This window comes from Phocoena phocoena, chromosome 1, assembly GCF_963924675.1.
Source record: "Phocoena phocoena chromosome 1, mPhoPho1.1, whole genome shotgun sequence".
In the NCBI taxonomy this organism is placed as follows: domain Eukaryota; kingdom Metazoa; phylum Chordata; class Mammalia; order Artiodactyla; family Phocoenidae; genus Phocoena; species Phocoena phocoena.
In genome coordinates this window covers 43,358,452-43,382,685 of record NC_089219.1, presented here as the reverse complement: position 1 = coordinate 43,382,685, position 24,234 = coordinate 43,358,452, and the positions used below count along the sequence as shown (strand labels likewise).

Here is a 24,234-nt window from a genome sequence, read left to right as displayed (position 1 = left end):
TTTTGACCTGTTATGCATCAGAGAGGAAAACTGAGATACTTAACCCACTAATTTTAAAAACAACAAAAACAAATAGATTTAACCAGAAGAAGCTTTACACTTTAAGTGCCTACAGTAACTTATGTCTTGGTGCCCTGAAGAGCTAGGTCAATTTTGCAATGAGAGGTTCCAAGTTTGGTTTTCTCAGAGCTTGCATCAGTTGATTGCATCATCCCTGAGTGGAAGAATTTGGGTTACAAGGAAAAATAAGGTGCAGTGCTTCTTCTCCAGCAGGAAGGGGCATTCTTGCAGGCACGAGACCATGCACCGCAGAACAGACTTGCCAGATCTCTTCGAGACTCGAGCAGGAACCTAAGAATGAAATCCGGTTGTCTGCCTTTTTTTTATTTGCGAAGGGGGAGGGGGGACCCGAAGCCAATGGGCACCCCGCCCACTGTTCGGTGCTGCTGACTTCACAGATCAATAATTTGCGTAGTGAATATTAAGTGACCGGTTTTTTGGGGGGAGGGGCTAGCCCGCAGGCGGACGCAAGCAACGGATGCAAGCAGCAACGGTTCTCCCGAGCCTCCTCCCCACCCCCCACTATCTCGGCCCATCTTTTCTCTCGGTACTCGGACTGAAAGTCCGGAACCTGGGGAAGCAACTAGCGCTCAAAAGTAGCCCCCGCAGCCTTCTTCGTGATCTGCACCTTTAAACTCTCACTCCTTCCCAAACCGGACCCCGGAGGCACCACCCACATCCGTCTAACATCACTTCCTTCAGGGTTAGAAAAAAAAAAAAAAAAATCTGGGAACAGGAGCGGATGGGCTGAGCAGCACTTGGAAACCGCGCGGACTTTCTGCTAGGACTCGGGCCCTACGTCTGCTCAGCCCCGTGGCTCCGCGCACCTACCACCATGGAGCTGCGGCCTCGTCTCGGAGCCACCTGTTTGCTGGGCTTCAGTTTCCTGCTCCTCGTCACCTCTTCTGATGGACATAATGGGCTTGGAAAGGGTCAGACCGCATTCTTATCTTAATCTTTACTTATCCTGGGCCCCAGCCCGGGACAACCCTCTTCTTGTTCTAACATGATCCCTTTCCCATTTTATCTCTGTGGCCACGTTAGATTTCTTTTTATGCTCTCGAACTGCTCCTGGAATTTGGGGTGAGGAGTAGCGGGTCTGGGGAATGTTGAGATGGGGAAGTTTTACTTGAGGCCTCCCTGAATTCTTGGGTTGGGGTAAGGAATTTCCCTTATGTTAGGAAAAGCATGTTTAAGAGACCAGCATAGTGCCTAGCACTTGGTAGGCCCTCAGGCACCGTTACCTTCCCTCCTGGGAGAAATAGGACCTTTGGGGATCTGTTTATTTAGACCGTTGCCCTGGTCTGAAGAGTCCCCTCCTCACCTCTTCTTTTAAGAGCTAGGTTACTGCTTCCTTATCTTGGCACGAACAGCACCTATATCCTAGGGAGGGGTGACTGGCACAAAAGGAAGGGCCAGATGAAGGGTCAAAGGTCTGATGTTAGAAACCGCAACGAAGAGTAGCCCCCCCGCTCGCCGCAACTAGAGAAAGCCCGCACACAGCAACGAAGACCCAATGCAGCCTATATATAAGGCTCAGTTCATTTTGGGGAAAACGTCTGCCAAACACCCTGGTTGGAATAACCATAGTTATTTGGTGGCAAGCTCAGCTTGCAGCTCAATCATACAAGAGCTTTTTCCCTCAAAACAACCAGGGAACTTTGGCGAACAGTATAAGGTCACTAACAGTTGTTCTTGGTTCCTTGGTGTGGTTCAGTAGGTGTGTCTGAAGAAACTGAGTTTTTCTGAAGAGTGAGGGGGCAGTGGTTATGAATGGAGAATAAGAGGTGTGACCCCCTACTCCATCCATCCCATTACCTACATCTTTATTGGAACTCAGGGTTTTATGCTTTTTCTAAGTGGTTGTGTGGTAGCATGCATTCCCCTCCCTTTCCTTGTTTTTTTTTTGTAGTGACATTGCTGTATGGAATGTCTCTGCTGCAATCCTGCTGTTGTTAATTGTGTTTTATCCTCCCTATTTGCACATTTATTGGTGCGTGATGAGATTGGGTGGACGTTCAGTGTGCCTGAGTGCAGTCAGTCCTTCATTCAGTAAATAATTTTTGATCACCAACCATATTACAGGCATGGTCCTAGGCACTAGGGATATATCAATGGATAGGACAGACAAGGTTCCGCTCTCACAAAGCTTATATTCAATTCAGAGAGACAGAGAGTAGATACATGAACAAATTAATAGGCAAGATAATTTCAGCTAGGGATGAGTTCTGGGAAGAAAATGGAACTGATGGAGTAGAAAGGCTGGAGAAGGATGAGGGAGCTGGCATTACTTGAGCTAGGAAGGTCAGGGGAGACTTCTCTGAGAAGGTGACATGTGGGTTTCCATCTCAATGATGAAACTGCACAGTGAATTCTGTTGAGCCAGAATGTTTTAAGTACTGACAGTCCCATTTTAAAGCAGATTATTGTATATTTAGTGTAAAATTGTACTGAAGGAGACAGAAGAGTGTAGTGTTAGGAGTGTGGGTTTAGATTTGAGTTCTAATTTATTCTGCCACTAACCAGCTGAGAGGCCGAGGGCAAGTTGCTAAACTTCTCAAAGCTGAGTTCCTCATCTGCAAAAGGGGCAGAATAATAACTACCTCAGACACGCAACAAATAATTTACCCTGTTCCAGTATACTGTGTTAGGTGTAGGCAATACCTTGGAGTCACGTATTCAGTATTCCTTGTTAGACATTAAGCTCTGTGTGGTTGTTCCAGTTACCATTGCTGCATTATAAACCACCCCCAAATTCAGTGGTGTAAAGAAAGCATTTTATTATGCTCACGATTCTGTGGGCTAGGAATTTAAAGAAGGCACAGTGGGGAAGGTATATGTCTTGGATCCAAGTCTGGGGCCTCAGCTGAGCTGGTTACTTCTACATGTGGTCTGTCTTCACGGGCTAGTGTGGGCCTCCTCACCATATGACAGCTAGATTCCAAGAGTGAGTGCCCTAAGAGAACAAGGTGAAAATGCATGGCATTTTTATCATCTAGTTGTACAAGTCAAATAGCATCACTTCCACTGTACTCTGTGGGCATGTTCAAGGGCAAGGGAAATTAACCACACCCCCTCCATCCCCCATGGGAGGAATGTTGAGGTCCCATTGTAAAAAGAGCATGTGGAATGGGAGATATTGTTGCAACCATCTTTGGAAAGTACAGACTGCCCCAGTAAGGTAGGACCATTTCTGTCTTATTCGTGCCCAGGAATATTTGTTGAAAGAAAAAATGAATGGTACACATGATCGTTGAGATTCCTGTCTTTTTCAGCTCATAGTCTGAAGACTGTCAGGACAAGTAAGCAGGCAATTACATGACACTGTGATATGTACTGTAAGCAGGGAAATAGCAGGTAACTTAGGAGCATATAGAAGGGCAACCTAGGTGGGGAGGGGCTGTGTTGTGAGGATTAAACAAAAAAACAAAAGGTATTTAATATGTGTCACAAACTTAGAAAAGTGTTTTTTTAATGTTTATTATTATATCCTCCCAAAGAAGAATATTGAATTGTTCCTGAAAGGAATTAATAATATTTCAAACTGTTTTTGTTTGTTTGTTTTTATTTTTTTGTATCTTGTGAGTGTGGTTTCTTGGAAAATAGATTACAGCTCACCACCCACCTCCCAAAAAAGTGCTACCTGGAGCAGTGATGAGTAAGATTTCTTCCCAGATGTTTAAGTAGTTTTGACTCTTTCCAGAAGATGGCCTGGTGGTTTGCAGAGAGGAGAGACGGAATGACCCTAGTGTTTTCATTAAGAAGAGGAAGTACAGTGGTGTGGTGTGAGCACTGGATAGAAATCAGGAGGCCTGAGTTTTAATCCTGGTCAGACTATATAGCCAGCTCTCGTCTTCCCTGGGGATCATTTATTACATGAGAGAGCTGGAACTAGAAATGATTCCTAAGAGTCCTTCCAGCTCTAACATCCTAGAGTTCTAAAATAATTTTGTTGTTTTCCGTGTGCTAAAAATTTGGAATATGTATCACCTGTGGGGAGGAGTGTAATGATTAACATTTACTGTATATTTGCTGTATTCCAGGAACCGTTCTGTGCATTTTTCTTGTATTGACTGGTTTAATCCTCATAATAACCCTCTAAGATAGAGAATATATTTTTTTCCTTGTGAAGTTGACATTTTATTAAATAAATATTTTCATTCATTAAGATATTATATTTTCAATATTTTATTACAGTAGTTTTCAAACACATAGCAAAGTTGAAAGAATTTCGCAGTGGACCCCCTTATGTCTGCCTCCCAGGTCTACCATTGATGTCTGACTATCCTTGTCCTATCATGTCTCTCTCCACGTAGTCATCTATCCATGTGTAAATCCATTTTTTTCTTACAGCATAGATAATATTTTTTCATCATTATCCCCATTTCACAGATGAAGAACGTAAAATGGGACACAGGAGTCACATAGCTAGTAAGTGGACCCGCTGAGATACGAATTCCAGAGCTTCTGTTCTCAACAATATACCACTCCTGCTCAGAATGCAGAAACTCCTTTGAAAACTTTAAAGGAGAAATGAGAAAGTTTTCAGTGGGGGCGGTTCATGTGCTCTCCTGCCTGAAACAGAAATGGATGGCTTTGTCAAGTCTCAAATGCAAATTTGGCACTGACACATATGGAATGTTTACCTTCCGTACTGTGACCTATTCACCGTCGCAACAGCCCTATGGGACAAATATTCCTGTTAGTCATATTTTGCATACGGGAAAACAGCAAGTGGCTAAACTAGGTCTGTTTGATGCAGACAGACTTCATTTAGCCACTGTGTTATTCCACCTCTTAGGTACAGTGTTCCCTGTTTCAGAGACATGGCTGCCAGTTCTGACACTTAACCTTTTGTTTTTGTCAGCTGGGAGAGGGTGGATAATACTTTTCTGATGTCCTTAGCTTACACTCATGAAAACAATTTGAGCATGAAGGGCTTGGGAATTCTGATGTAAATGCTGTGTTTGGAAATTGCCACTTTCCCTTTTTTCCCCCTTTTTAAATTAATGTTTTAGGGTAGGAGCTGCTAATATGGGAGCTTTCAGCTCACTCTGCAGATAACTGGAGTAAATAAAGTGTCTGTGCAGGTGATACTTTAGGAAATTGGACTGTCTTCAGATGTTCCACGTTGGCATGGGTGTGAGTGTGGGTGTTATTGGGGAGTAGGTAGCAACACGGTAAGCACTGTGCCTTTTCAAGTTGTTTTTGTAGGGAAACATAAGGACCCAGGTTTTCCAGACCTGAAGTGTGTGTTTTCATTCTGCTTTGGTGAAGCCACATTCCTTTATTCCTTTATTCATTTTTATCTTTGCTTGAGAGTCAGTGAAGTATCGTGAGCAAACTACAGACTCTGGAACACCACCACGTAGGTTCTAATCCCAGCTCTGGCACTTACTAGCACTGTAGCCTTGGGCAAGCTATTTAACTTCACCTTCCATATCTGTAAAATGAAGACAATTAAGTTTCTACCTCATAAGTTTACTGTGAGGCTTAAATAATACATGTAAAAGCATGAACAACAATGGCTGGCATATAATAAATGGCATATAAGTGTTAATCATTAATGCTGTTATATTATCGTAATTATAACATAGAGTAAGCACTCAAAAAATGATGGTGCTGATTATTACTCGTGAAAAATTCCAATGTACTTTTTAATATGAATTTTCAAAGAAATTTTATACACGTAGTGAACTGTTTCAAATTATACCTCTAGACTTACTCATAGGGACAATGCAGTAGGGCAGCCAGGGGCACTGGAAAAGCATTTTAATTAGGAATCAGACTAAATTCTGGTTGTGGCTTCCTTTGTGGTCTTGAGTAGCCTCTTCCGTTTTCTAGGCCTTTGTAATATGAGAGGATCAGACTGATCTCTAAGTTTGTACTGTCCGATAAAGTAGCACTAGGAATATGTTACTCTTAATTTTTAAATTAATTAAAATAAAATAAAAATAAAAATTCAGCACCTCTTTTGCATTAGCCATATTTCAAGTACTCAACAGCTAATAGCTACCATATTGAACAGTGCAGCTATAGAAATTTCCATCACTGGAGAAAGTTCAATTGAACAGCCCTGCCCTAGGCTCTCTCTTAGCAATAACCTCCAATGGCTGTAAGCTTTGTCGGCTAGCTTCTGAGTAGTCCATGTTTATGGAGAAATTTTATTTTGCCTGATAGTAATCTAGCTTACCTGACTTGCTTTTGGCTGACATTTGCCTGGGATATATTTTTCAATCTTTTGACTTTTACAAGTCCTTCTGTCTTAGGTGTTCTTGTAAACATAGAGGTAGTTTCTTTTTATTTTTGTTTTTTTAACCAAAATCTGACAAATTCTGTCTTTTAACTTTAACTGGCAAGTTTAGTTCACTTATGTTTGTGGTGATTATTGACAGAGCTGGTCTTATTTCTCTCATCCAATTTCCGTTGCTACTGTTTTTTCTATTCTTATTTGCTCTTTTTTGCCCTTTCATTGGGGGTTGAGTATTTGCTGATTCTTATTTTGCTTTATCTCCTTTATGAGTTTGGAAGTTGGCACTCTAGTTCTGTTCTTTTAGTGGTTACTTTTGAAATTTTACTCACATATTTAACAAAATCTAACATTAATATCTTAACCCCCCAATGGTTAGTGGGCCTTAGAATATTTTAACTTCAGTCTCTTCCTCTTTCCTTATAAGCTGTTGTTGTCCAATATTTTAGTTCTCTCTCCTTTTTTAACTCTATAAATTGAGCATTAAATTTTTTTTTTTTTTTTAAATTTTATTTATTTATTTGGCTGCGCCAGGTCTTTAGTTGCAGCACGCGGGATCTTCATTGCCACGCAGTCTTCTCTATAGTGTGGCGCGCAGGCTCTAGAGCACGCGGGCTTAGTTGCCCCGCGGCATGTGGGATCTTAGTTCCCTGGCCAGGGCTCAAACCCGCGCAGCCTGCATTGGAAGGCGAATTCTTAACCACTGGACCACCAGGGAAGTCCCGAGCATTAAATTTTTTATACAGATAATATTTAGATTTATCTACATGTTTACCAGTTAATTTGCTCACTGTTCCTTGTATTTAGGCTTTCTTCTGGAATCACTTCTTTCCTGAAACATGCCTTTTATCACTTAGTTTCTCTGGTTTTCTCCCAAAGGACTATTTCGTATTTACTTTTGTCTCTTCGAACCTCCAATACTTCCTCCACAATCCTTGCATTCAGCCAGTCACCACGCTTCCTATTTAACAGAAGGTAGAAGGACTCAGAAGAGACCTTTCAAAAATTGTCACCATGAGATTTACCTCCCTTCTAGCACCAGTATCCATATATCCTTCCTTTCCTGTCTTTACTGGATGAGCTATCAGGGCTCCTAGCAAAGGCTAATCCCTCTACTTGAGTACTAAATCCCATCTCCTTTCATCTACTCAAGATATTTTCGACTCTCCCTTTTAGTCCTGTATCATCAGTTTTCCTAACTTTATTATATCATTTCTATCAGCTTTCAACATCCTATACTTTCCTCCATATTGAATAAAAACCTTTCATGGACTCACAGCTGCCTCTAGCAATTGCCCCTGTACAGCAAAATTCTTTAAGAGAGTTGTGTGTACTTGTTCTCTAATTCTTCCCCTGGGCTGTCTTGATCTTGCTCTAATCATCTTTTCATCCTCGCTCCTCTATTGAAACTGGTCTTGTCAAGGTCAGCATTATTCTCCACTTGTTAAATCCAGTGGTCATTTCTGATTTAATAGGAGCATTGGTGTCAGTGGATCATCCTTCCTTCTTGAAACATCTTGGAAACACTTGGCTTCTGGGATTGCATGTGCTGCTGGTTTTCTGCTGATCTCACTGGTAGTTCTTCCTCACGTCTTTGGCTGATTCTTCTTTATCTCCCTTAACCTGGGAGTGCTCCAGGGCTCCTGGACTCCCTCTTCATCTACACTCACTCCCATGGTGATCTTATTCAGTCTTAAGCTTTAAATAACATCCGTATGCTGATAACTGTCCCTTGAATTCCGGGCTCAGATATTCAGTTGCTTATTCAGCATCTCTACTTAGATGTCTAGTAAGCATCTCAAAATGAACATTTCCAAATCCAAGCTCTTTAATGTTCCTTATTAAAACTCACTCCACCTACTCTCTTTCCCATCTCTATTAATGACAACTCCATTCTTCTAGTTGCCCAGGCCAAAAACCTTAGAGTCATCCTTAACGTCTCTCACCCCATATCCAGAACAAAATCCTTTCTTTTGCCTTTACCTTCAAAATATGTCCAGAATCTGATAGGATCTACTCCCTCTACCACCACAGTTAGTCCAAACCACTGTCATTGCATGCTTGGATTATTGCAATAACCACTTTCCTAGTCTCTTTTGTTTTTGCCTTTCTCTCCTGTATTAGTTTGCTAGGGCTGCAATAACAAAGCACCACAAACTGAATGGCTTAAACAACAGAAACTTATTGTCTCACAGTTCTGGAGACTAGAAGTTCAAAATCAAGGTATTGGCAGTATCGGTTCTTTCTAAAGGCTGAGGGAAGGGTCTGTGCCAGGCCTCTCTCCTTATAGATGGCTGGGTTCTCTCCCTGTGTGAATATCTGTGTCCACATTTCCCTTTTTTATATGGACACCGTATTGGATTAGGTCTCACCCTGATGACCTCATTTTAACTTGATTACCTCTATAAAGATCCTATTTCCAAATAAGGTCACAATCTGAGGTACTGGGGATTAAGACTCCAACATATCATTTTTGGAGGGGCACAGTTCAACCCATAGCACTTCCTTTAGTCTGTTTTCATCACAGAAGCTAAAGCAATCATGTTAAAACAGAAATCACATCATGTTACTATTGATACTTTGCTCAAAACCCACTAAGAGCTTAGTAAAAGCAAGAATCTTTATAGTGGCCTATCAGGCCCTGCATTGTCTACTCCCTCCCTTGCCTCTTTGTCCTTACCTCCTTCTGCTTTGAAGGACAGCATTGTTTAGTGCTTAAAAGTAAGGAGTCTGGACCCTGAGTGCATAGGTTCAGTTTCCAGCTCTGATGCTCATTAGCTGTGTGAACTTGGGAAAGTTACTTAAACTTTGTGCCTTGGTTTTCTCATGTGTTAAATGGTATTAATAAGAATACCTACCTCTAGTGTTGTTATGAAGATCAATATTGGTATAGTACTTAGAATAGTGCCTGGTATATTAATAGCAAATACTTGTAGCAATTCTCCAGTCCCAGACACTGTTCTAAATTCTTTTTTTTGTTGTTGTTGTTATATTCATTCATTTCTTTTAGTTTTTAGATTCCACATATAAGTGAAAACATACAGTATTTGTCTTTCTGTGTCTGACTTATTTCACTTAGCATAATGCCCTCCAGATCCATCCATGTTGGTGCAAATGGCAAAATTTAATTCTTTTTTATGGCTGAGTAATATTCCATTATATATATATAAAGTATATATTATATGTATATATAATTTTTTTTTCTTTTTGGCCACACTGCGTGCCTTGTGGGATCTTAGTTCTCTGACCAGGGATTGAACCTGGGCCACCATAGTGAAGGTGCTGAGTCCTAATGACTGGGAATTCCCCTGTATATACCACATCTTCTTCATCCATTCATCTGTTGATGGACATTTAGGTTGCTTTCATATCTTGGCTGTTGGTAAATAATGCTGCTATGAACATTGGGATGCATGTATCTTTTTGAATTAGTTTTCGATTTTTTCCAGATATATACTCAGGAGTGGAATTACTGGATCACATAGTAGTTCTATTTTTCATTTTTAAAGGAACCTCCATACTGTTTTCCACAGTGACTGTGCCAATTTACATTCCCACCAACTGTGTGCAAGGGCTCTCTTTTTTCCATATCTTCTCCAACATCTATTATTTGTTGTCTTTTTCAAGATAGCCATTCTGAAAGCTGTGAGGTGATATCTCATTGTGGTTTTGATTTGCATTTCCCTAATGACTAGTGATGTTGAGTATTTTTTCATGTGCCTATTGGCCATTTCTATGTCTTCTTTGAAAAAATGTCTATTCAGATCCTCTGCCTATTTTTTAATTGGGTTGTTGGTTTTTTTTAATATTGAGCTGTATGAGCTGTTTATATATTTTTGGATATTAACCCCTTATAGGTCATATTATTTGCAACTTTTTTTTCCATTTTGGTAAGTTGTCTTTTTGTTTTGTCAGTGGTCCCCTTTGCTGTGCAAAAGCATTTAAGTTTAATAAGGTCCCATTTGTTCCTTTTTGCTTTCATTTCTTTTGCCTTAGGAGACTGATACAAAAAAATATTGCTACGATTTATGTCAAAGAGTGTTCTACCTATGTTCCCTTCTAGGAGTTTTATGGTTTCAGGTCTTACATTTAGGTCTTTTTTTAATTAATTAATTAATTTTACTTTTGGCTGTGTTGGGTCTTTGCTGCTGCTTGTGGGCTTTCTCTAGTTGCAGTGAGCGGGGGCTACTCTTCGTTGCAGTGTGAGGGCTTCTCATTGCGGTGGCTTCTCTTGTTGCAGAGCACAGGCTCTAGGCATGTGGGCTTCAGTAGTTGTGGTGCATGGACTTAATTGCTCCATGGCATATGGAATCTTCCCGGACCAGGGCTTGAACCTGTGTCCCCTGCCTTGGCAGGCAGATTCTTGACTACTGCACCACCAGGGAAGTCCACCATTATTTAATTTAATCTCCTTAAAAACTGAATTAGGTGATATTATCTCCATTTTACAGGTATGAAAACTGAGGCTTGAGGCATAGGACTGTCCATGGTCCCATACACCTAGAAAGCAGTGGATTTGGGACTTGAATACCATGCTTTTGACAAAGGAAAGCCTTTTTTTATGAGTATCTTGTGAACATGCCACATTTCTTTCTTGGGTCTTTGCCCTTTGTTCATGTGTGAATGTTTATGAGGCTCTTTCCTTCCAGGTTTTGGAGATCACATTCATTGGAGGACACTAGAAGATGGGAAGAAAGAAGCAGCTGCCAGGTACAAGATATGGTTTTAGGTTACTTATGGTGGTAAAACACTTTCCAGCCATCAACTTAGCATTAATTTCAGGTGAAGGATTATGCCAAGGCAGAGCAATGGAGGGGCTGCCTGATAAGAACAAAAATAATAATACTACCTAACATTTATTAAGTGCTTACTATGCACCAGACATTGAATTATGTGAATTAACTCATTTAATTCTCACAACAACTCTTTTGAGGTGGGTACTGTTGTTATCTTCATTTTACAGATGAGAAAACTAAGGCATAGATCAGTTAAATAACTTGCCCAAGATCACACAGCTAATTAAGTGGTGGAGCCAAGATCTGGACCCAGACACTCTGGCTTCAGAGCCTACACTCAACCAGTAAGCCATACTGCCTAATAGTCTCAAGTTCCAAGTAGTTTTAGTCTATTCACAGAAGACTTATACAAAGGAGGAGAAAAAGGCAGAACAGGGGAGGAAAGGCTAAACATTGATCTGAGTGCTTTATATTCATTAATTTATTTAATCCTCACAACCTATGAGGTTGGTTCAGCCTGTGAAATAAGAACCATTGTTATTATTTTACAGGAGAGGAAATTTAGATACACAATGGTTACATAACTTGACAATAGTTTACACAGCTAGTAAGTAGCAGAGCCAAGACTTGAACATTCTCTACTATACTGTACTGGAGAGATATAAAGATACAATGTATGTGTACTTCGTTTATACACACACATCCTTGCACAGAAATACTCACACTTCTGCACCTACCAAACTATAGTGCTTGCTTTTGCTAGAACAGATCCTACAGCTTCATGGCTCTGAGCCTCATACCTTCTGCAGGAGTAGGGTTGCCAGATTTAGCAAATAAAAATAAAGCGTGCCCAGTTAAATTTGAATTTCAGGTAAACAATAAGTAATTTTAAATATGCCCCAAGTAATACTTGAGACATACTTATTTTAAAAACATTTTTTGTTGATTGTCTGAAATTCAAATTTAACTAGGCATCCTATATTTTATCTGGCATCCTTACCCAGGAGAAAAATTCCTATTAGTTTTTCACGTTCTAAATCAAATGACTATTCCTAGGTAAAGTCTTCGGCAATTTTTGTGGGCATTTTGTTTTTCTCTTCTGTACTTTTACAACCCAACCTACCTCTATCCGTTAGAGTGTATGTTATTCTGCCTGTAGGTGCCTGACTTTTCCCATTCCGACCCTTGCTTTGTCGGGGGACTGTTTTATGTTCATCTCTGAATTCCCAACCATGAAGATATTGAATGATTGAAATGGTTATTGAATAAACAGTTACTGAATGTTATTGGCTATAAGGAATGAAGGGGAACTAGTATTTGTGAATTGTCTTCCATTTGCTAAATATAGTGCTGATTGTTTTGCAATATTTAATGTTCTTTAAGGCTCCATTATAAATTGATGGACATAGTCTTTGGCCGCCAGGAGATCACATTCTCCTGAGACGTATAACATTTCACAGAAATAGCCGACGCCGTTCTAAGCTCCATCTCCTTTCTGAGAGAGCAGGATCTGGCTCTCGTTGGTCTAGAACTCCTGTTTCCATAGCAACAGAGGTCCTGTAAGAGTCAAGGGAGGCAGGAAGTGTGGCTTGCATTTCCGGTTTGCGTCGGAGCAGCCGGCAACCCGGAAGTTGACGCTGCGCGGTTGCACATGGCCGCGCCCTGGGAGGATGCCGCTGGTGGTGTTTTGCGGGCTGCCGTACAGCGGCAAGAGCCGGCGCGCGGAGGAGCTCCGCGTGGCACTGGCGGCCGAGGGCTGCGCGGTGTACGTGGTGGACGACGCGGAGGTGCTGGGCGCGGAGGACGCGACAGTGTACGGCGATTCGGCCCGTGAGAAGGCCTTGCGTGGGGCCCTGCGAGCGGCCGTGGAGCGGCGCCTGAGTCGCCACGAAGTGGTCATCCTCGACTCGCTTAATTACATCAAGGGCTTCCGCTACGAGCTGTACTGCCTGGCGCGGGCGGCGCGCACTCCGCTCTGCCTGGTCTACTGCGTAAGGCCAGGCGGTCTGAGCGGGGGACCGCGGGTGGCCGGCGCGGATGAGCGTGCGAGCCGCAATGTCAGTGTGAGTTGGAGGCCGCGAGCTGAGGAGGGAGGGAGACCTCTGGCGGCGGGCACCGGTGTCCTCGGGGAACCGCAGGCAGTGGAGTCTGTAATAAGTGGGAGAGCCCAGGCAGAAGTACCTAAGGAACTGGAGCGGGAGGAAACCAGGACGCCAGATTTTCCAGCTCTTGTGACTTCGGAATTCGAGAAATCTGCAGAGCATGTGTCCGGTGCCTTTTACCCTCCCGAACTTCTGGAGGCCCTAGCGCTGCGCTTCGAAGCTCCCGACTCTCGGAACCGCTGGGACCGGCCCCTGTTCACCTTGGTGGGCTTAGAGGAGCCGTTGCCTCTGTCAGAGATCAGAGCTGCCTTGTTTGAGAACCGGGCTCCTCCACCCCATCAGTCTACACAGTCACAGCCACTTGCCTCCGGCACCTTTCTGCACCAGTTGGACCAGGTCACCAGCCAGGTGTTGGCAGGACTGATGGAAGCTCAGAAGAGCGCAGTCCCTGGAGACTTGCTTAAGCTTTCTGGCACCACAGAGCATCTGCGGTTTACCCGGCCTTTGACCATGGCAGAACTGAGTCGCCTCCGTCGCCAGTTTATTTCCTACACCAAAATGCATCCCAATAATGAGAACCTGCCTCAACTGGCCAACATGTTTCTGCAGTATCTGAGCCAGAGCCTGCACTAACCAGAGCTGGTGGGGGAAAGTCATGGCTCCTTGTCTAACTACTGCACTCTCTGTTTCTCTGGGAAGAATAATCTGAAAGTCTGCAGAATATATTGATGCGTGGAAATAGAGCTATTGTGATCGATTCACTCGTACGTTTCTGAATGCCTCTGTGCCAGGCCTTGAGTTTACAGCATAAATTGAGACTAGAAAGAATGGAGAACTAGCTTGGAGGAGCTTGGCAAGTTTCTCTAGAGGACAGAGCTCTGGTGGACAGGGTTTACTTAGATTGGGTTCTACTTGGGGTATCACATACCATTGATTTCCCCCATCTGAATTGTGGGAAAGCAGACTGGATGGATGAATTGTTTTAAAATAATTGTGAACAGAACTGAAGATGACACAGTTTTGCATCTGTACTGGCCCTTTTTTCATACCACAGTTTTTTGAGTACTGTGCCTACTTTTTGCTAGTCTCTGTCCTGGGGCCTGGGATCACAGATAGATCCACTGGTTTCTGTCCTTGGGAAGTTTTGGTTCTAATGGTGAAAGACAAAACCACTAGATTGTTTCATTTAATAAAATCTTTTAGATGAAGACAGTGTGCTGGCATCTCTTTTACTTTATGTTCTTCATGTAATTTACTTAATGTAACATTTTAGATACGCAGGTATCCCTGTTATGCCTTTGATCAAAAATACTTTCATAGTGCTGGGTGAGAGTCTCAATGCTTTGGTCTTAACCTAGAATGACTGTTATGACAACTCCCATAACTGGGTGCTTCATTCTGTTTTTCAAGACAAATAGCACTTTAAGCTTGTCTTTCATTTTTTTCATTGATTTCAGTAAACAAATGGTACCTACCTTACCAGTGCTTGTGTTTTTCAAAGATGTATTAGATAGTCTTTGCCCTTGAGAAGTTAGTAGTTTAGACAAGTAAACAGGTGATTAGAGGATAAAAAGGACTGGCGGTTAGAATGCTTTGCGATCCCAGAGGAGGAATTGGACTAACTAGCTGTTGAGAGGTGGTGGTTTTGGGAAGGCTTCACAGAGGTGTTTACATTTGGACTGTCACTCTAGAGCGAGGGTCAGGAAAGGGCCAAACAGTAAATATTTTAGGCTGTGAGGGCCATAGGGTCTCTGTTGCAGCTTATCAACTGTGCCATGGTAGCACAAAAGCAGCCATAGACAATAAGTATACAAATGAGTGTGAATGTGTTTTAATAAAACTGGTTACACTGAAATATGAATTATATTTAATTTTAATATATCACAAGGTACTATACTTCAGATTTGTTTTTCAAACATTTAAAAATGTTAAAAAAGAAACCATGTTTGTATATCATTGCCGTACAGAAGCCGGCAGTGGGCTGGATTAGGCCTGCAGACTAGTTTGCTTACCTCTGCTCTAGAAGGATGAATAGGAGTTTGCTTGGGAGAAAAGAGAAAGCAAGACATTCTAAACTGTTCTGTAAGTACACGGTGCTGTTAAAAGGATGGGCTGCCTTGGTTGGTGATTATTTCTGCTTATCAGGTTATCTGGACCACCTTTTGTTTCTGATATATGAGACTGGATTCCTGCATGAAATGGAGGTTTGGACTAGGCAGCATCTAAGGCCTCTTCCATTTTCATTCTCAAATTCCAAGTTAGTTGATTATCGGTTGATTGGATTTAAACCCATGGATTCTGGATTGCTGTTCTAAATTGAAGTAGATGATAGTGGTCAGAAAGAATATTGATTCTGGAGTCAGACTTAAGTTAACTACTAAGTGGCAGAACCTAGAATTTATGTGGCCAAATGTTTAATTTCTTGGAAATCTCAGTTTTCTCATTTCTATTATGAGACCATTACCTTAGGATTGTTGTGAGGATTTTTTTATATATATAAATTTATTTATTTTTGGCTGCGTAGGGTCTTCGTCGCTACGTGCGGGCTTTCTCTAGTTGCGGTGAACGGGGGCTACTCTTCATTGCGGTGCACAGGCTTCTCATTGCAGTGGCTTCTCTTATCGTGGAGCACAGGCTCTAGGTGCGCGGACTTCGGTAGTTGTGGCACACAGGCTCAGTAGTTGTGGCTTGCGGGCTCTAGAGTGCAGGCTCAGTAGTTGTGACACACAGGCTTAGTTTCTCCACAGCATGTGGAATCTTCCCGGACCAGGGCTTGAACCCATGTCCCTGCATTGGCAGGCAGATTCTTAACCACTGTGCCATCAGGGAAGCCCTGTTAGAATTTAAATGAGATAATGTGTGTAAAGCACATACAACAATGCCATATAATAAATGTTTAGCACATTTGGCTACTATGGCTATGTAGATCCCACTTCTTACCTAACCTTGTCCTGATCATTTAGTTTATAAGCTCTTACAAGTATTAGAGGCACCATTCTGTCCCAGATTTGTAGTAGGCCTATGATGAGATAGCTGACTAATTCATTTGACACTTATTAAATTAATTTATATATATTTAGAATAGTACCTGGTACACAGTAAATGCTGTATAAGTTTTTGCTACTAGTAATATTGTTCTCTATATTAGGTGTAGGAAGTATAGAGGCAGCTAAGAGTTCCTTCCTTAAGAAGCTCTAAGTAAATAAAAAGATACAGTTAAATGTGGTAAATAAAAGATACAGTTCAATGTGTTAAATGCTGTGATAGTATTGTACAGCATGTGGTGATGTGGTGATATGGGGGTTGGATGATGGAGAAAGCCAATGTCTGATTACATAGGACCCTTCTACAAGTCGGCATTTGAGCCTTGAGAGCGTAAGAGCTTCAGCTGGCCAAGACTGATTCAGGTGGAATATGTTGCTTATTATTTTATGAAAGAAAAAGCTTTTTCCTCCCTGATTATAAAAATTACATTTAATTGGGAATTCCCTGGTGGTCCAGTGGTTAGGACTTGGTGCTTTCACTGTTGCTGCTCAGGTTCAATCCCTGGTTGGAAAACTAAGATCTCACAAGCCGCATGGTGTGGCAAAAACAAACAAGCAAACAAAAAAACACTTAATTGTAGAAAAATTGGAAAATACAGGAAAAGTATAGTAAAACCCACAATCCCATTATCCAGAGATAACCTCTATTATGTTTTGGAACATTTCCTTTTAGACTCTTTTCTACATATTTGTATAATTAAAACTAAACTATAGATAATAATTTTATATTCTAGCCTTTAACAGTGTACCAATGAAAAATTTTATTAATGTTTCAGTGGTTATATAACCATAACATTTAGAAATGCTGTAATTTGTTGTTTTCTTCTACAGTCTTTTTTCCCTAGCTTTAAAGCCAAATTTGCAGAATTTACTGGAATGTCAGAACTTAGCAATAATTTTGTTGTAATAGTCCACTATTATTGAATAGATTGTCTTAAAATTTTTCCTATTGAAATTATACTACATGAACATCCTTGTACATTAATCTTTGTCTTCATTGGTTGGTCATTTTATTAGAATATATTTCAAGAAGTGGAATTACTAGATTATAATTTCCTCATTTTGTTTTTAAGTGGATTACCCCTGATGGTGATTATCCATAAGTCCTGGTGTGGAGCTTGCAAAGGTAGGTGCAAATGATCAGACCTCAGATATGTTCTCAAATATTAATGTTTAAAATATATTAACACTGACTTTGGCTCAGCAATGCTTATTGCTTGAAGGAATACCGAAGAAATTTATGGTATAGATTGCCTGCCCTCAAGAAATTTGCAGTTGTATTTGCAAGGGGTTGGAGGGTGAGGCACTTAAGATATGGTTATGTAGAATATGGGATCAGGTGCTACAGTAGTTGTATGGACAGTTGTATGTAACAGAGGGAGACATGAGGAGTGGTCTTACTGGAGGAGGTGGGAACCAAATTAGAGCCCAGGTTTTCTTACTTTGTAGCCTGTGTTCTTTCTGGTATACCAGCCTACCACTTCCCAGTCAGATTCCTCCTTTTGTTTGGTATGCTACACTTAATAAAATCATGTAGGAAAAAGAGTATGAAATTAGTGTAAATTGCTAGTTTAATAATATATATACATAAGTGGTAGAATATTGTTACTCTGTTGTCTTTATTACATCTATTCTTAAATAGATGTTATTGAAATACGTAAAAAAGCCAATAGTAATAATTTTTTTGTCAGTATGCCATTATCTATATTTTATAAATTAGGTGAAAGCTTAAGAGAAATAAAGTCAGCCACTTAAGTGTACATAACTATGCAAGTAAATGGCAGAAGCAGGACCAGAATTCAAGTGTCCTAATTTCTGGGTCTTAAGATTAGCAAAAGGGTCAGTTATATGAATCATCTCAGCAAATTAGGGTTTGGGTATGACAATGATGTTTTCTTCTGTTCCAAAATCTTTTCTTCCCCCTAGCTTTAAAGCCCAAGTTTGCAGAATCTACAGAAATTTCAGAACTTGCCCATAATTTTGTTATGGTAAATCTTGAGGTAAGACTTCCAGAGTTTCTCCTTTCTGCTATGATTTTAAGTCTTTACTGTTTTAGAGTTAGCCTCATTGATGGTATAAAATCTTACTCAGCAGAGCTGTCTTCTTGTCTGTATGTGTTTTTCTCTTGAACTCTAGTACTAAGTCTTGCATCAGATATGGTAGAATGCTATCGAGCCCCCATTTGTGGGAGGAAGTAGGAGAAGATAGATTGGATAAGATGACTAAATTTTAAGGTCCCTTCATTTTTAGCTTATGATTATGACATGTTTTTACATCTTTGTATAACTGAACTAAAGATGTGGTCACATGTGTAGGCCACAATTCCCTGCAAAATATGATTCAGTTGAAACCCTACTCTGTGCTGGGCTTATATGTAGAGCTTCTTTTTATTTCATTAGATATCCTTTATGTATTTCACATTGACCAGAGGTGTTGGAATCCCAAGTCAGGATATCAGATCTTAGAAGGGATTTTTAGGCCATTGATGCTATCCCTGTTTTACAGATTGAGCATCTTAGGCCTGAAGGAGTTAGGTTAGTCAAGGTCATAGAGCCTGAAAGGTGATAAGAATAGGTACTATGACCTAGCTGTGCTGCCTTTTAGGCTGTACTCTTCCAATGTGGGATGCTCGGATGCTCTGTGATGATACTCCTAGCCCTGTTTCTATAAATTGATGTTTATTTAAACATAGGACTGGAAATCTTCTGAACACATTACCAGTTAATGTTGAGGTAGCTAAGGGATTGCTTATAAAGCTAGTGGATAGCCTGAACGCTGACACACCTCACTGAAGGCAAAGTTATATTAACTATTTGATATAACTTCTGAAATGGGAATCACACCATAAATGACAAAATTACTGTTGATTTCTATGCATCTAAACGCCTCACCACTTTCTGTGATGAGTTAGAATCACCACTCACAGGAAACAGAAATGTGTTCAGTGAGCATTCTCCAGCTTGAGAGATTTCTTAAAAAGAAAGCTAACTGTGTGGTCATGTCTCCTGGGAGAAGTGTAACTTCACAATTGTACTAAAATGTCAGTCTCATCAATTCATGCATTCAAGAAAAACTGTGCAAGTCAGTGATGTAGGTACTGAGAATCAGCAATGAATAAAACAGACAAAATTCTTTGCTGTCATTAAGTTACATATGAGGAATTGAATATGGGGAGGCAGACAAATAAGTAAAGTATGTCAGATAGTGGTAAATACTATGGCTAAAAATGAAGAATGGAGGGGATAGTTTGCAATTTTAATTAGGCAGTTAGAAAACAAGGTGACATTTGGGCAAAGATTTGAAGCAGAAAAGGGAGTGAGCCATGTGGATGAAAGGGGAAGTGTGTCCAGGAGGAGTGTAAGAGCAAATACAAAAGCCTGAGTGGGGAGCATGCCCGGCTTGTTTAATGACAGCAGTAGCAGGCAACTTAGTGTGGTTGGAAAAGACTGAACAAGGGGTAGGGCGTGATGTTAGAGAAGTGCCCAGGTGGCAGGTGAAGTAGGGCCTCTTAGTCCACTGCAAGGACTTAAGGTTTTACCCTGAGTGGGAGGGGAAGCCACTGAAAGGTTTTGAGGAGAGAGGGAACATGATCTGACTTAAGGTTTATACTTAACAGGATGAAGAAGAGCCCAAAGATGAAGATTTCAGCCCTGATGGGGGTTATATTCCACGAATCCTGTTCCTGGGTAAGGTGAAAGGTCTTAATCTGGGGATCCGTGATGCAGAAGGAGAGAGAAATGAAGCAAGGCACTGACTCCACCTAGTGAAATTTTATTGGGATGGCTAAAAACAAAAACAAAAACCAGTTTCAAGAGAGAGTGGGGAGTTCTGAATGCCAGAACCTCGGATCTGAAAGAAAACTTTTCCCATTAACTACCTGCTTTTGTAAAAAACAAAACAAAACCCCAAAACTAACTGCTTTTGTGAGCAGTGGGAGAGTAGTGATCATTCATTTATCCATTTAGCAATCATTTGTGCATCAGCCATATGTCAAGCACTGCTAGGCACTACAGGGACTGAGATAAGCCACAGTTCCCACCCTTGACCCTGTAGTGAGGTTGAAGCAATGGGATTCTATAACAAGAAAAATGTATTTCCACAAACAATTTTATAAAAGATATTTAATGACTACCTAATCTTTGCTCAGCATTCTGCTAGATTCTATGGGGGAAACAAAAATATAGATCCCCCCATTATCAAACAGAAAAGAAACATGCCAGCAAGAGGGACCAGCATATACCAAGGCATGGTGGGGAGTGAGGGTGGGGGTGGGTTGTGTTCAGGGAATTACAAGGAATTCATTGTGATTGCAACATAAAAAACAAGGGGTAAGGTGGTGAGATAATGGGCTGCAAAATGGGCAGGTCTCGTTTTCCAGAAGGCCTAATGTACCATATGGTGCTTAAAGTACCTCTCTGTTGTAACTATTGCAATCCCTCTGCCATTTTGTCTACAATAGATCCCAGTGGCAAGGTCCGTCCTGAAATCATCAATGAGAATGGAAACCCCAGCTACAAGTATTTCTACATCAGTGCTGAGCAAGGTATGGTTATGTTGAGAGAGAAGAGGGAGGGTTGCTGCTAGGTGTCAGTAGGATGAACCACATGCAAGGTCTGTGATGGGAAACTAATTCAACATGTTAGCCGAGCATCTGCTGCATGACTAGCTTTTGGCTAGATGCTGTGTAGAATATAGGAGAAAGATAAGACTGAGCCCCTTCCCTAGCTTTTTATAATCCAGCTGGGAGCTAACTGACCCACAGGAAACTGTTAAGAACTGAAGGTCCCAGAAATAGTCACTTGCCCGTGGACCCACAGTTAAAAAGTCACAGAGCCAGGATTTCAGTCCAGAACTTAGTTGTTTTCCACTGCACTCATGCTATTCTTGTGAGAATTCAAAGGAAGGGGAATGCTAACTGTTAGCTGATCTAGTCTGAAAGGTTTCATAGATAGTAAACTTTAACTGGATCTAGATGGATACGGATAAGAATTTGTCTCTATGGACACATATGAAGAGGACATTTCAAGTTACAGAAGCAAGGGGTGTGTGTGTGTAGGGGGGAGTGTAGCCCAACATGGAGAGGACGTGAGGCATGCTAGAGGGGATGATGACTGGGTTGAGTCCTAGCCAGCAGAGGAATGCGGAAAGCATCATTCGAGGCAGAGGGAACAGCGTCAGCACAAACATGTGAGGGAAGATTGAAATCATAAGTCAGTCATGCTTTTTTGTTCTCTAATCCTTGAGCACAGTCATTCTAGAGGGAGAGGTTGGAATTCATGCCACGTAATGTCCCTGTTTTCCTTCTGAATTTCTCCCCGCCATCTGTAAAAGAGGGTTGTTTGCTAAGTTGCCATGTGTCTCCCATTGCCATGCTGCCAGGTTGTTAATCACTTTATGTTCTGAGTCCTCGGAACTCTAATTTCTCAGGATAGGGAGAGGAAAGAGATCTGCGGAGGTTATCCTCTCCTTTCCATGGGTAAGGAGAATGTCATCTTTCCTACCCAAATGCTGATCACTGGAGGTTGGTGTTACAGGGAAATTTTCCACATGGAGAAGGGTAGCTGAACTTTAGGTTCCCAACTTTTTTTTTTTTTTTTTGGCTGTGAGGCTTGTGGGATCTTAGTTCCCCGACCAGGGATTGAACCCAGGCCCACGGCAGTGAAAGCACCTAGTCCTAACCACTGGACCACCAGGGAATTCCCTTAGGTCCCCAACTCTTGACCCTGAAATTCACCTTCCCTTTAGAATTTCATGAAGTTACCACTTCCATCTTGACACCAGCATCATCCTTTAACACATTAGTCCAAATGTGGACACAGAACCCTTTGCCTGAATTGTCCATGGCTCAGCTGACATGAAACTGGAATATTCAAACCTGGCTTTACTAAAGGCTTGGGCAAAACAAAAGGGATGTAACAAACTATACTACCCGGTTTGCTTTCTGAGATCCACAGACTCTGGCTCAGCCTAACAACTGGCCTGCCATTGTATGGGGAGCCTGTACCGAAACAGCTGCCCTCCTTGATGCCCAAGATAGATGAGAAGTTTCATCTTCCGTCTGCCCAGGGCCTGCCTTCCAGGTTTCTCCTGTACCTGAGAACTTGACTTCTTCCATACGTAATTGATACTAGATATGACGACCTCTTTCAGTGAAGACCCTCCTCCCTCCAAGTACACGCACACACTCACATACCAGTGTAAACTGTAACCTCCACAGGATATGAAGTACATGCAGCGATCCTCCAGAAGAGATGATGGGGATGGTAGGAAGATGTTTTCTTTTCCCTTAGTTTCAAGTGAATATCTACAGCCTGTGACAGGGGTTCAACTCTAATCCTGGAGGGTAAGCCAAAGTAACTACTAACATTTTTTTAAGACTTCATAGTTTATAAAGCACATTTATTATTCATTCTCTCATTTAATTTTTATAATCTGTGTGAAGTAAGTAGCATCACCTTATTTACAGATGAGGAAACAAATTCAAGAGACTGTCCAGGGCTAAAATCCAGAACTAGATCTTGAATCCAGATCCTGTGCTCCTCTTATATTTCTCCTAAAACATAAAAATCTGTATTGGTTGTCACATGTCAAATATTAAAGGCCGTGCTTCATACTTTTCCCCTCAACCTTTATTTCACAGTTGTTCAGGGGATGAAGGAAGCTCAGGAAAGGCTGACGGGTGATGCCTTCAGAGAGAAACATCTCGAAGATGAGTTGTAACATGAATGTATCCCTCCTTTCATCAAAGTTACTGTTCTGGAAGGAAGGCAGTAGGGAAGGGAATATTGAGGAATCACTCAGAACATTTAAACCTTGTTCCTGCCTCCATGGGAAGGGGCCCTCTCACTGTGGAAGAGTTCTGCTGCCAGAAGCTGGTCTCCATGTTTGTGATCCAGCAGAGTGTGGCAGACTTCCTTCTCCTGTCCCCTCTCACCTAAATGTCTCTGTCATTGAAGGTAAAGAATGACACCTTTTGACACAAAACTTGAGCCATTTGGAGATTTACTCCTCACGCTGCAGTAGTTGAATCTTTCCATTTCCTCCTGCTTTACTCACCTTAGTGGTGAAGAGAGACCAGAAGCATCTGTTTTATAATGTTAAAATTGCAGAAATAGCTTATCATTTAAAACAAGTCCTAAATGTAAATCCGTAATTCTACCCCACCAAGGAGACCAGCCTGTTTCTTCTCTTTCTCTCCTGGGAATAATCTTTGGCCTTCTTCCTGAATCCCTTCAACTTCCTTCCTCTTCTCTGGCTTGGCTTCCCTGTTTGCACGCATGCGTGTGCAGGAATGGCTGTGTGCTTTGGACTCAGCCCAGCTGGAAGCATGCTTTCCCCTGTTACTGTTGGAGAAACTCAAACCTTCAAGCCCTAGATGGAGCCATTTTTGTCAAGTCGTCAACTGTATTTTTGTACTGGGGTTAACCAAAAAAAAAAAAAAATATATATATATATATTAATTGTTCCATTAAACTTTAATAAAACTTTAAAAGGAAATGTGTTTGATGGCCTTTTTGTTATTGGAGAATGGAGGGAGGGAGATCATTTAGGAAGAAAACTAACCTTGAGGGCCTAATCTAGGAGCTCTGTCTAGGACTCCTCGTGCACCTGCACCTCCCACATTCTAATGGGCATCAGAGCTCTTCTCTTCTACTTTTTAAATAACTGAATTCCCTCCTTCCTCACTGTCACTCTTGTACAGGGCAGGCCTTTTCTACTTCCTAGACTATTTATTGTTGTAGCCTTGTAACTTGCCTACTTGCCTCCAATATTCTCTCCTGCAATCCATCCTCCTTACTTCCCCCAGAGTGATCTTTCCAAAATAGATGTGACCATGTCACTCCCCTGCTTAAAGCCTTTCCTGCCACCCTCAAGAAAATAATACTAACATTAGAAAATATTTGGGCCTCAGTATGTGGCAGGCACTCTTCTAAGTGCTTTATGTGTATTATCCCATTTCGTTTGCCTTTAGTCCTAACAGGCCTATGACAAAGGTACTATTATCATTTCCATTTTATACAAGAATTTGAGGTGTACAAGGA

At 41.4% G+C, this 24,234-nt stretch overlaps 2 protein-coding genes across 2 annotated transcripts; both read left to right on the top strand.

Moving 5' to 3' along the window:
* Window positions 1-768: 768 nt before the first annotated feature.
* On the top strand, window positions 769-23,689 carry TXNDC12 (thioredoxin domain containing 12). The gene is made up of 7 exons (XM_065883391.1): window positions 769-992; window positions 10,960-11,020; window positions 17,266-17,318; window positions 18,119-18,192; window positions 19,809-19,878; window positions 20,652-20,735; window positions 22,833-23,689. Exons 1-7 carry the CDS (start codon window positions 896-898, stop codon window positions 22,910-22,912), a joined length of 519 nt encoding a protein of 172 aa, XP_065739463.1. The 5' UTR covers window positions 769-895; the 3' UTR covers window positions 22,913-23,689.
* On the top strand, window positions 12,698-14,352 carry KTI12 (KTI12 chromatin associated homolog). Its single transcript, XM_065893087.1, has one exon. It carries the CDS (start codon window positions 12,717-12,719, stop codon window positions 13,779-13,781), a length of 1,065 nt encoding a protein of 354 aa, XP_065749159.1. The 5' UTR covers window positions 12,698-12,716; the 3' UTR covers window positions 13,782-14,352.
* Window positions 23,690-24,234: the final 545 nt, after the last annotated feature.